This window comes from Polypterus senegalus, chromosome 12 (genome assembly GCF_016835505.1).
Source record: "Polypterus senegalus isolate Bchr_013 chromosome 12, ASM1683550v1, whole genome shotgun sequence".
NCBI lineage: Eukaryota > Metazoa > Chordata > Cladistia > Polypteriformes > Polypteridae > Polypterus > Polypterus senegalus.
Window position 1 is genome coordinate 45,837,749 of NC_053165.1, and position 14,088 is coordinate 45,851,836.

The 14,088-nt window shown below is 40.7% G+C and overlaps 1 protein-coding gene across 2 annotated transcripts in view; it reads right to left on the reverse strand.

Moving 5' to 3' along the window:
* lamb2 (laminin, beta 2 (laminin S)) overlaps window positions 1-14,088 on the reverse strand; it is a 202,954-nt gene that overhangs the window by 66,455 nt on the left and 122,411 nt on the right. For both annotated transcript variants that reach the window (XM_039771054.1, XM_039771055.1), the window contains exons 9-12: window positions 13,792-13,912; window positions 11,571-11,759; window positions 7,591-7,770; window positions 7,282-7,394 (exon numbers count right to left, since the gene is read on the reverse strand). In XM_039771054.1, coding sequence (XP_039626988.1) covers window positions 7,282-7,394; window positions 7,591-7,770; window positions 11,571-11,759; window positions 13,792-13,912 — 603 coding nt within the window. The remainder of the gene's footprint in view (window positions 1-7,281; window positions 7,395-7,590; window positions 7,771-11,570; window positions 11,760-13,791; window positions 13,913-14,088) is intronic.

Here is a 14,088-nt window from a genome sequence, read left to right on the forward strand (position 1 = left end):
TACCACTCGGTTCCCATCTTCCGCACGGATGGAAGAAGGTTTGCCAGATTAAAAAGCCCCAGAGAGGACACTGGGAAAGAAATCTCTCAATTGATATATCAGAAAAGGAGTGGAAAGTAGCAATGCAGAGAATTCACTCGAGCTCCATATACGCAATGCATACAATTATACAACTCAAAATTATATATCGAGCACATCTGTCTCGACTAAAACTCTCCAAAATGTTTCCAGGGCAGGACCCAACCTGCGAACGCTGCAATCAAGTCCCAGCCTCACTGGATCACATGTTCTGGGCCTGCACCAAATTAACATTATTCTGGACCAAAATTTTTAATTACCTCTCAGACAGCCTTGGACTCACAATCCCTCCTAACTTATTAACAGCTGTGTTTGGGGTTCTTCCAGAGGGTCTTAAAGTGGAGAAAGACAAACAAACTGTGATTGCATTCACTACAGTTTTGGCACGCAGACTTATTCTGATAAACTGGAAGAACCCAAACTCTCCTCTTTTAAGTCAGTGGGAAACCGATGTGTTATATTATTTGAAATTGGAAAAAATCAAATACTCAGTTAGAGGATCCGTACAGACTTTTTTCAAAACATGGTAGGATCTAATCAATAATATTTTAAAATAAGTTCATAAAGCAATTTATTAATTTAGTTATGTTTACAAGCCTTAAATTTTACGCCGTTTGCCTTGCTCTCTCTCTCAGGGGTGGGGATCGATCTGTTCTTAACTCAATTTTTCTTTTTGTAAAAACTTGATTGCTTTGTATGGATTCCAATAAGATTAATAAAAAAAAAAAGTCCCCCCCCAGATGTTTGGTTCTTACTTAATTACATGACATTAAGCAAAAGAAGATTAAGAGGTGACATAACTGAAGTGTTTAAAATCATGAAGGGAATTAGTACAGTGGATCGAGACTGTTATTTTAAAATGAGTTCATCAAGAACACGGGGACACAGTTGGAAACTTGTTAAGGGTAAATTTGACACAAATATTAGGAAGTTTTTCCTTTACACAGAGAACCACAGACACTTGGAATAAGCTACCAAGTAGTGTGGTAGACAGTAAAACTTAAGAGACTTTCAAAACTCGACTTGATGTTTTTTTGGAAGAAATAAGATGCTAGGACTGGCGAGCTTTGTTGGGCTGAATGGCCTGTTCTCGTCTAGATTGTTCTAATGTTCCAATGGTCACACACAAACAGTCCTCAGCCCACACAGAGATTAATGTCATGGACATTCCGTGTTTCTACCTTAACTACCATGGAATTCAGACCTGCACTCCTGAACCTGAGAGCCATTACAACAGAAAGGACCACCAGGTGGCACTCTAATTTGATTTCAATACCTATCGCTTTTTACATTTGGGGATGCAGAATTCTAAATTCAACAGAAATCAAGATACCACGAGCTTCCAAAAAAACTCTTTAAAGTTGGTTTATTAAAGCAGAATTCACAGGTGAGGGAGAAGTATCAAATATACAGAAGAATAAAAGACAATCCTGTAGCCCCATTGTGTCTATCTATATACAGGTTTTTTGTTCTTGACTCCTTACAAAGATGGATTTCCAACTTTGCAGTCTTTCAATGGTCTCCCCTTCTGTCGGTTACTCCTCTAACTCTCAAACTTTGACCTATAGCCTTGGTGGCTGAGAGCTTCCACTTAGCAAACCTCCTAATCTTACACCCATTTAGAATTTGCAGGGAGCTACCTTCAAAAATCTGAAAAAGGCTAAGAACCTAAGCCTTAAACAGCCAAAATCTTGTGTCAGGTGTAAGGCTGCCTGCATTCTGTGGCATACCTCTGTTAGCCAGTCCTCCATGTTCTCTACCTCAGTGGAGTGCTCCTGAAGATCCCTCAGCTGGTGGCCTAATCATTCAGACTTGCAAAAGCGTTCTCCAATTGCCAGTGCCAGTGTTCCTCTCTGTTTCTCTTGTGGAGACTGGCCCGGACACAGACAATCGGACACGTTCATTTTACCCACCTAACACATTTATTTACAGCTATTTACAGTCACAAGTGCCCCACAAACCCCACAAGTCCCCAAAGTCCTGGCCACAACAATGCTTTGCTTCAGACCGCCTCCTTCTCTCTTCTCCAGCTCAGTCCACTCCACTCCCGACTCTCGCCATCGTATGAAGGGAGGCGGCCCCTTTTATACACACCCAGGTGCTCCAGGTGCTTCCCGGCAATCTCCCACCGACATGCCCCTGTGTGGCGGAAGTGCCGGCTGGGTACCCGGAAGCACTCCGGGTGTCCCCAGTCTTCTTCCCCCCAGCCCTTCTGGGTGTGGCGGAAGTGCCGAGGTCCAGGGCTCCAAAGGCACGGGGGCGCCCCCTGGCGGTGACCACGGGCCCCTACAGGGTTGAGCTTCTAAGCTCTGTACCCGTGGCCCCCAAAGGAACCAGGGCGGTCGCCTCCAAATGGTCTGGGGAAGGCATAAGCCTCCTCCGTCTTCCTAGGCGTCCCGGCCAGGTCGTCACCCCAGTCATCTTCGACAGTCTCTCTACCTCTATAACCTGTAGGTTCTTCCATGTCTTAAACTGCTATGGTGATACCTATTCTCCTGCCACCCTCAATCAAACTGAGAAAACCTTTATGATTACCCATTGTAGGCAGCATAGAAAGTGATGATTGATTATACTGTATATTTTTCAATAGCACATATGCAGGCCATTAATGTTTCATTCAATTTCTGGGTGACAAATCGTTACTTAAGAAGCTGAGCAATTAATGCAAGTGGACTACTCATAAGTGTCAGGTGGTGACATTTATAAGCCCAAAAGCATCTTGACAGGCTTTTAATGTAAACGATGAATTTAAAGACTGTTGGTTGGTTTGTTTCATAAGTGTGGACACTGATAGCAGGAGTCCTATTATTCATCTAAGGAGGAGGTTCACATTATTATCAATCTAAGGAGGAGAAAATTATTAAACAAACAAAGTTAATTAGCTTTTGGTTACCACAAAAGGTGTGTAGGGTATGTCCATATTAGAAAGGTCTTCAGCAAGGTGGATACTCGAGAGATCGGCCAGTTCACTAATATTTCTATTTTAGCAGCTTAACAAGTGATAGAATCTTTCAATAAAGAATAAAAATGGCACAAGACAAATCATTTACACTTTTTTAATCAGAGTAACTGAAACATCCATCCAGCCATCCATTATCCAACCCGCTACATCCTAACTACAGGGTCACAGGGGTCTGCTGGGGCTAATCCCAGCCAACATAGGATGCAAGGCAGAAACAAATCCTGGGCAGGGCGCCAGCCTACTGCAGGGCACACACCAAGCACAATTTAGGATCACCAATGCCCCAAACCTGCATGTCTTTGGATTGTGGGAGGAGACCGGAGCACCCGGAGGAAACACAAGCAGACACGGGGAGAACATGCAAACTCCATGCAGGGAGGACCCGAGAAGCGAACCCAGGTCACCTTACTGCAAGGCAGCAGCACTACCACTGCACCACTGTGCCGCCCTGTAACTGAAACAAACAATGAAAATAATTATCTAGATCAAATGAAGATTGCATACATTTGTATTCTAATGTATAAATCCGAAGGTGTGCTTGTCCAGTATGCAGATTCACACAGTCGAATCTGTCATCACCAAATTTTGGAAAGATTCCCCATTTGTACAGGGGAAGACCACAGGCTAATGTTTCATTTAAGCTTTCCCCCTTTTGGAACTTTATTTAGTGCCTGCATCTAAAAGGCAATGTCTGCGTGGATTCCCTCCGGGTACTCCGGTTTCTTCCCACAGTCCAAAGACATGCAGGTTAGGTGCATTGGCGATTCTAAATTGTCCCTAGTGTGTGCTTGGTCTGTGGTGTGTGTGTGTGCACGCACCCTGCTGTGGGCTGGCACCCTGCCCGGGGTTTGTTTCCTGCCTTGCGCCCTGTGTTGGCTGGGATTGGCTCCAGCAGACCCCCGTGACCCTGTTGTTAGGATATAACGGGTTGGATAATGGATGGATGGATGGATCTAAAAGGCATTTTTAGGATTTGGCCCAGTCATGTAATGTTGGTTTAGTCTGTGACATTTTGGTTTGGGGTTACATTTTTTCCAATGAGTTATTAATTTAGTGAGCACACCTGAACTTTATTCCACCCCAGGCAGTGCCAGGTACCACTGCTAACTGTGCTCAAGTGAGGGGCTTTTCCACAGCTTTCAAGGTATACTTTCTTTTTGTATTGCCTTATATTTTGCCCTCTATGTATAAGGCTAAAGAAAAAAAAACTATTAAGGTATAACAAGGTTTAATCTTGACCTTAATAAAAGGCTGAAGTTACAAATATTGAGTCAATATGCCGGTTTATCCCGTGTGGTCCTCCCGGCCGGGACGCCTTGGAGGACCAGAGGAGGGCGTGTGCCTCCTCCAGACGGCAAGGGGGCTATTGCCCTGGTTGTATTGGGGGCCACGGGTAGAGGGCTTAGAAGCTCAAACCTGTAGGGGCCCGTGGCCACCGCCAGGCGGCGCCCTGGTGCCTGAAGAACCCTGGAGCCCAGCACTTCCGCCACACCAGGAAGTGCTGGGGGGAAGACTTAATGTGGCGCCCGGAGAGCTGCCAAGGAGGGAATGCCGGGAACACCTGGTGCTCATCCGGGAGCATTATGTAAGGGACCACCTCCTCTCTGTCTAGAGCGGAAGTCGGGTGGAAGAGGACGGAGCGAGAGGAAGGACTGGAGGCGGCCAGGAGAAAGGCAGTAGGACTGTGTGGCCTGGACTTGGGGGAATCGGTGCAGGAGGCACTGGGGTTTGTGAGTGCACATTACAACAAATAATTAGTGTAAATAAACAGTGTGTTGGGTGGAATATGATGTCCGTCTGTCTTTGCCCGGGCCGGCTATCACAATATATATTATATATATATATATATATATATATATATATATATATATATATATATATATATATATATATATATATGTTGCTGCGATTTAGCTTTGCCAATTTTAAACAGGCCTTGCACTTCATAATATTTTACAAAATGTAAAACACGCTTGTGCAAACGCTAACAGAAATACCACCAAGGTCAATTTGAAATTGACATCATGTAAAATGGCTTTGTGTGCCATTGTATTTTATCAGTAATAATTTAGTTGTAATTAATTTTTATTTGTTTAGCGAAAAATGTAATGATTCCATGCCTTACACCCTTTTTCACTACTGAGCCAAGCCTCAGCTATGCCATTTTGGTCTAGAATTTCTTGGTGAGGCTCAGTATCATTACCGAAGAGGTTTATTTTCAGCCTTACACATTAATACTGAGACACAGGCGGTGGAATTCATAATATGTGCAGTGGGTGCTGACAAAATTAGACTTCTTAGACATTTTTTAGTGAAGAGACCGGTTAATGGAGGATCACTTACTGTGTAACACAATATGATAACATTTTTGCTTGCATTTAAATGTGATCAGATATGGCATGGCACGGGTGTTCTGCAAGAGAGCATGTCCAAGTGGTTTAACCCTCAAGACACCAGTCAATCGCTTCCTCTCTGTGTCACCTTTAACCTGCCCAAGCTCCAAGTGTAAAATAATGGAAGTAGACAATTGTATTACAGCTCTGTCTTCACTACAGAAGGTGCCACATATTGTTAGTAAGCTTTGGTTATTGGTTGACCCAAATTTATAGTTTACATTTCAGAGGTTGTTGTCTTCTGGGGCAGTACAGAGGGCTGAATGGCACAAATAAAACAATGCATGCTGGTAGGACAACATGTCCGAATATGCTTTACTGATGACAAATTGTACCCCAATTAATATTCCCACCTTATCTGCTCAAGAATAAATCCATCTCATTTTGCCCAGACAAGACTTTTAATTCCTGCTTGTAGCTTTGATCTTATTGGCCTTTTGTACGTATTCATAATATTGTTGTCGCGATTTAAAGATAAGGTGTTCCATCTCTTAAGTAGTCAAGAGGTGAAATTCTAGACCTATTCTGGTAATTTCGCTAATTAAATTTTATGAAAAAATCAATTTGCTTGGATATGAATTCTGTACAGTTCTCATCAGCTATTGACAAGGGTTTAAGATGCCAGCTAATGATAAGTGTGTAGGACTCAGTAATTTAAGCTCCTTAATCAGAGGGGCATGGTCACAGATAATGATAGCGTTGTACTTACAAGATTTGATAGTGGGCAAAAAATTGTTGTCTATGAGGAAATAATCAGCTCTTGAGTAACAATAATGTACGGGTGAGAAGAAGAAGCATGCTCTTAGGTTAGGATTCAAGAACCTCCATGGGTCAGATAAGTTATGATCTGTTGCAAACTGGAAATATCTTTGCAGTATTAGATGTTATCACCATTGTACCTGAGGATCTATCCAAGTCTGGATTTAAAACACAATTAAAGTCTACAGCCATTATAATTTTGTGAGTGTTCACATTATGGATAGATGAAAATACATTTTGGAAGAAAGCTCATCATCCAGATTAGGTGCATAGCTATCAATCAAAATCATTTTAGTATTAGATAAATTGCCCGTCACTATGACATATAGCCCTTCAGAATCAGATATTGCTTCTGACATTACAAATGAGATAGTTCTGTGTATTAAGATTCCCACATCCCTCACTTTTTTTGTATAGCTAGAATGAACAATTTGGCCAGACCACTCTCTTTGAAACTGAAACTGGACACTGCTTAACAAGTGAATCTGCTGTAAAAATACTATTTTGGCATTTAGACTTGTTAAGTGCGAGAGTACTTTCTTTCTCTTTAATTCATGATTGAGACCCTTGACATTCCAGCTCACAAAGTTCAGCTGGTCATGGAAATATTTCTTCTGAACTTTTGTTGACATTTTGTAGTCTTAGGTTAAAGTAGTACATTGTACATACAGTATGATAACATAGACATAGACTTCATATTATTGCCAAGTGAGCGTAATATTATGTTGTCATTAACAATTATTTAGGTATAAGGGATAAAATAGAAACAGCATTGCTCTCTTTCTCTCCACCCACAAGAACCCCCCCATCCCCCCCGAGACAATAGAAAGTGTCACATATTGTTAATAAGCTTTGATTGTTGCTTGACCCAAATTTATAATTTAAATTTCAGAAGTTGTTGTCTTCTGGGGCAGTACAGAGGCCTAAGAAGCACAAATAAAACAATCCGTGCTGGTAGGACAGCATATCCTATTATGCTTTACTGATGCCAAATTGTACCCCCAATTTATATTCCCACCTTTTCTGCTCAAGAATAAATCCACCTCATTTTTCCCTACAGCATTATTAAATCAGAAGACAAAAACTTACCAAGCACTTGTTACAGCTGCGTCCAGTCACTAGACGTTTGCAGAAACAGTCGCCACTAATTGGGTCACATTGGGGACCTTCTGACACAGTTCCACGGGGGTCACACTGACAGGCTGCAAATGGAGAACACTTGTATTTACCATCTTTACACAAAGCCCTGAGGATGGCAAACTCTTTGGCATCAGCTATCTGGTCTTGAAGTTAATTGTTATTTAAGGATTTCATCCAAATTTCCCAACTCCTATGTTTTAATTCCTACCTTCTCATTACCTAAAAAGAAAACCTACCTCATGTTACAGTGCTACTCACGTTGGCATCCCTTTGGGTTTTCTGCACTGAGTCCGAAGTATCCTGACTTGCACTTGTCACAGCGTTGCCCTTCCACATGCTCCTTGCAACGACACTGTCCTGCAATCATTCTCAGGGCGGGGTCATCATGGCCGTCACAAATTCCTCCGTTCAAAGAGCCATCAGGGTCACAGTCACAGGCTGGAATCAGCAGAGGACAGAGTTAGTAACATAAGGCAGGGGATGGCATAGGAGCGCAAAAAAACAAAAAATAAAAATAAAATGATTGTGAAATGGTGGCATTTGAGAGGCAGATATATGTATCAGATTTTTAAATATAAAATAAATCTATGGATTGACTTTCTGTGTTGACTTGATTCATTTACAGAATGTTAATTTATATAAATGGATGCCTAAACATAGTACAGTATAAATAAACAATATTCTACATAATTAGTTATCAAATATATATGTACTTTTTATGTCAGGAGGCTATAGTGAGGTGTGCTCATGTAACTCAGAAACATGAATTATAAAAACCATAATAAAACTAAAATCATGTTTCCGAAATCATATGCTTTAGCTCACGCTTCTCACATCATAAATGGAAGCTAGCAGCACAGTATTAGACATTTATAAATGAAAGACCTGTGTGTGTATGGAGCAGTCCACTCTGCTCATGCTCAACCACAGCCACTAGATGGAACTTGTTTGTACTTTTACATTTTTTCAAGGATTGCATGCACCTCACATCTCACTACAAAAGACCTGTGTGCAGCAAACGCTGCCACGTAACAACAACTTTATGTCGTGCTGATAACAAAGATGAAGAGACACAATGTTGAAACAAAGTAAATGCCACGGCTCAACAATGTTCAAGTGAAACTCCTCAGTAACGGAGGGCAAGGCTTAAAGTTTTCACTAAAAACATTGTCTGTCTGGACGCATTTTTCTGAGACAAAAATTAATAGGACTCATATGCCAGCAATACAGCGAAGATATGGTATTGCCAGTGTCATCTTACGAAAGCCAGTGGGGCAGCAAGCACAAGAGGCTCCAAATCCTCTGCACTGGGTCATTCTTAAGAGTTAGCGGACGCCTCTCCAAGTTCACAAATATATAAAACTGCTAGGATGTCTTTGGGATGTGTTTTTGTCCTGAAGACCACACGCAGCTAGTATCTGTATATCTTACAAAGAGCTTATGAAAAAACACATGCATTATGGTACCAGTTCTGTATTATACATTTAATTTAAACCGATTGCTATATTCTATTAACAAAAACAAGCAATAACTTAGAATCACAGTATAGCAGAGCTTATTAGACTTCCTAGTTTATCTAATTATCAAAACATTTGGGTAATTCTTAAGTAAACCACCAAAACACTAACAAACATGGTACATCTGTAGTAACCACATTACATAACAAGCTACTTTAACATCACAGACTTAACATGGAAAGGAATGAAGTGTTTTTGTAAAAATTCTGTTCCATTTTACAAAAAATAGAGCACTATCTATCTATCTATCTATCATATAGTGCCTTTCATATCTATCTATCTATCTATCTATCTATCTATCTATCTATCTATCTATCTATCTATCTATCTATACTAAGATGAATATCTATCTATCTATCTATCTATACTAAGATGAATATCTATCTATCTATCTATCTATCTATCTATACTAAGATGAATATCTATCTATCTATCTATCTATCTATCTATCTATCTATGTATGGTGGGTGTTAATATTTTTCATCATTATTCCAGTGATGCCATATTATGTTATGTCATCACCACTACTTGGTGTCAGTCTTTGCATGACCGTGGCCATGATGTTTACGGCTGCTATGCCAATTAGTGGTTACATGAAACAAAAGTCAAGTGATGCTCCCATCTATTTCAGATCACGGTGCGCTGTACTTTGCATCTAAGTTTTCAAATTTACTATAAAGACAAACAATATATTTGAAGATACACATATATGTGTGTAGAGAGGATGCTCTCATTTATATGATCCACAGAGCCTACTCCCACTTGGACAAAGCCAGCACTACAGTCAGAAACATGTTCTTTGACTTTTCCAGTGCTTTTAACACCATTCTGCCTCATCAACTGGGGAAAAAGCTTGAGGCTTTGCGTCTTGCTGCTCCTACAGCCGTCTGGACCATGAACTAACTGACCAACAGATAGCAATTTTTGAGGCTGAGACTGTGTGTCGAAAATGGTGTGTAATACTGTACCACCAGAGTGGACTGTCCTATCTCCCTTCCAGTTTACCCCCTACACAAAACACTTCTATCACAATACCAGCGCTGCCCATCTACAGGAATTTTCAGCTGACTTCTCCAACATAGGCCACATTATTACTGGAAGTTAGGTGGAGTACAGGGAAGTCATGGAGAACTTTGTCATGTGGTCCAGAAAAACCTGGAACTGAACATCAATCAATCAATCAATCAACATTTATTTATATAGCACATATTCATACAAAAAAAATGTAGCTCAAAGTGCTTTACAAAATGAATAGAGTAATAGAAGACACAATAAAAGATAAACATAAGTCAACATTAATTAACATAGAATAAGAGTAAGGTCCGATGGCCAGGGTGGACAGAAAAAACAAAAAAAAACTCCAAAAGAACTGCTGGTGAATTTCTGGCATTCCAAGGAGCCTCTGTGACCTTTCACCATCCAGGGGGAGGACAAAGAAATGGTGCAGAGCTACTAATACCTGAGGAGTTCACATAAACAACAAACTGAACTAGTCCAACAACACTGTACTATTGTACAAGATAGGCCAGAGCAGACTGAACTTCCTAAGGAGACTCTGGGCTTTCAATGTGTGCAGCAAGCTGCTGGATACGTTCTACCAGTCCATAGTAGCCTAAGTGGTGCTCTACACTGTACTCTCCTGGGGAACCAACCTGAGCACAAAAGAAGCATAATACCTGAACAAACTTATGAGCTTCTGAAAACATTCTGGAAGTTGATAGTGATGAGTCCACTATGACTCCTAAATCCATCTCATGATAGATAGATAGATAGATAGATAGATAGATAGATACTTTATTAATCTCAAGGGGAAATTCACATAATCCAGGAGAAGTATACTTATATAAAGAAAAATATTAAATTAAATAGTAATAAAAATGAAAACATGAAAAAGCAGACAATAACTTTGTATAATGTTAGCATTTGCTCTCCCGGGTGGAATTGAAGAGTCGCATAGTGTGGGGGAGGAACGATTGCCTCAGTCTGTCAGTGGAGCAGGACGGTGACAGCAGTCTGTCACTGAAGCTACTCCTCTGCATGGAGATGACACTGTTAAGTGGATGCAGTGGATTCTTCATGATTGACAGGAGTTTGCTTAATGCCCGTTGCTCTGCCACGGATGTTAAACTATCCAACTTTACTCCTACAATAGAGCCTGTCTTCTTAACAAGTTTGTCCAGGCGTGAAGCGTCTTTCATCTTTATGCTGCCGCCCCAGCATACCACCGCGTAGAAGAGGGCACTCGCCACAACCGTACTTTCAATTTTCAGACCTCTCATTGTGTATTTAATCATAACATTTTTGTAAAACTTAACATTTACTTACATTCAATTTCATCTTCCACATATCTGCCAAAGCCTGTATGCAGTCCTAGTCCCTTTGTAATGATTTAACAGATTCCAAATTATCTGCTAATCTTGGTATCACCCGAAAACTTAACCAGCTTGTTACTTATATTCCTATCCAAATCATTGATAACTATTAAAAATAGCAGCGGCCCTGCACTGACCCTTGCTGGTCACCACTCTTCACAGCAGCCAATTCTGATAGGTTCCTCTTACCATAACCCTCTGCTTTCCATGTCTAAGGCAATTTATTGGCTCAATATAGTTTTGCTTTATACATAACCTGTAAAATAAAGCTCAGTACGGCCATCTGTATTAAATAGTGCATCTGGAAAATCTGACACAGCACACAGAGTAATGGTCTTGGTGTCCTTACCCACACACACCCCTGGGTCCCGCATGTCCTTTGTCGGATCCTTATAATAGAAAGGTTTGCACATCTCACAGCTGCGCCCCATGGTGTTATGCAGGCAGTCATCACAGACACCTCCACTGATGTTTCCAGTTGAAAGATACACTGCCATGTCAAAGTGGCATCGGCTGGCATGGCTGTTACAATTGCATTCTGAAAGAAAATATGGCCAATGACATCTGCTGAACAATACTCAATAAAATAAACACAACCAGAAAAAACAACGTATGTTGTAAGTAAGGTATTGGGATGAAATCTCAGCCTCATTGTTGTCTTTATGGAATGTGTGTGTTTGTTCTGTGTTAAAATTGGTATGTCTTCAGTTAATCTGGTCCTTCATCCAAATCCTAAAGACACATGTTCAGGTTATCTACATCTACTCTCTCTCTATATAAAATCCTAAGCCTAAAAGTGCAATCATTTTGTGCAACAATTTTATGTGACGTTTTTTGTCATGCTTTAAATCGGGCTTATTTTAAAACCAATCATATATATGCTTGGTATCATTCTTTTGAGAATGTATCAAAATTTAATGAGATGTTGTTAGATTTTCAGATGCTTATTCCATTTTTAAATTATAAACTAAAAAATATCAAGAACTCATGTCTCGTGAGACGATGCTTAACCAAGAGTGCCAAGAAATGTAACCATGCCCAGGGCCAGAAATAAAAGACAAAGAGTAGGGCAGCTGCTGTACATGCTTATAAATGTTTGAAGATGCAGATCATGTGGCACGGCAGCAGCAGCAAGCCAGCAGCTGATCGAGCAAAGAGGAGATAAAAAAACTGTATTTGTTTCTTATTGTATTATCATTTAAGAGGGGGTTTTGGAGGAGCGATCGCGTCTCCATGGAGCACGTTCAGCCCCCCTCTTCACAACGTGAGCGGCAGACTGGCCGCAACTAGGGGCTGGGCGCCTAATGCACCTGGGGGGCAACCCTAGAATGCTATATTTTCCCCGTGTGAGTGAAAGTGGGTGTGTGCCTGCCGATGGAATGGGACCTTGCCCAGCATTTGTCTCCACTAAACCCGGAGTGGATAAATGGGTTTGAAAACAGTGTTGACGAATAAGCGAGAGTGAGGATGTGAGTTAGCATTCCCAGAGACAGGCTGATGCCCCATCCAGGATCGATGCCTGTTTTGAGACCAGCACTGTCAGGATAATAGGTGGATGTAAATGCTTTAAGGTCACAAAGAGTGAGTGAATGGCGGAATGGGGCTTTGATAGTGTTGTGTGTCAGCATGGATATACTCCTTAGCTTATGTTTATTTTCTTTTTCTGGACCTACTTTATTTAGTGTGAAGCATCATTTTTTTCAGGCATTTATGATTTTTTTGTTAATATTGTTCTATTCATTTATTACGTATTACCTCTTTATGACAATGCTCTCCTATGTTCCTTGTGTCTTGTAGGTGGAACCCCCAGAGCCAGGGCCACTCTGATGTCATGACTGATGGACCACCTACCGCCTATATATTGTGAGGACAGGAAGCAGACCCTTCACTAATTAACTGCAGTTGGAGGTGTGCTTTTTTCAGTGTGAGTATTACTTTCTGCTTCTGGATGTATTACAGTACAATACAGTACTGTTTTTTTGGTTTCTACTTTCTGGATTGTGAACTTGGATTTGTTTGGTGTGGGTTGCTTTTTGAGACATACCTTTTTAATCTTGCTTTGGCTTATTTGAAACAAATTCCTTATTTATAAAGATTCCTGGTTGGATTTGTCTCTCCAGTCAGAAGTTTATAGTTGACTCCCCCTATTTTTTATATATTTTGGGACAATAAAGTTATTTTGAACATTTGAAACCAAATCCTCCTTTTAGATCTGTATAGGCTGAAGCCTGTCTTTGGAGTTTGGGGTCAGGCTGCCTGAGGTGAGGCCAATTTCAGAGCAGACTAGGGAAGGTCCTGGCCTGATTTATGGGTCTTTTTTGAGGTCCCTCATTTTATAACAGTGCCAGAGATTAAATGAGAACTGCGCACAAAAACTTCATCCATCCAATAATATTGAAATCTGCTTCCTCAAGTTCAGTGCTCCTGGGAGCATTGGGTACAGGGAAGAAGCAAAGACACGGCTATATAAAAATTAAAAATACTCAGCAATAACACCCTGTAACCTTGAAAAAGATGCAAAACCACATGAGAAAAAAATAAATACATAGATAACAATTGGTCTGACATACTCTTGCAGGCGTTGGTGTTTTTTCCTTCAGCAGGCCTCCAAGGCAAATCATTGTGGAAATCACCACACTGCTCACAGTTCAGGCCCTGAGTGTTGTGTTTGCAAACACACCTTCCATGCACCTAAAATGTGACAAAATGAAGGGCATTTTCAGTAATCTCAAACACATACCACATTTTTCATATTTTTATGTTATTAATTGAAATATCAATGCAAAAACAAAACAAAAAACATAAAATAAAATAAATGGTCCACCTAAATACACCACATTTTTTGTTTTACGTGTCTTCTGTGATTT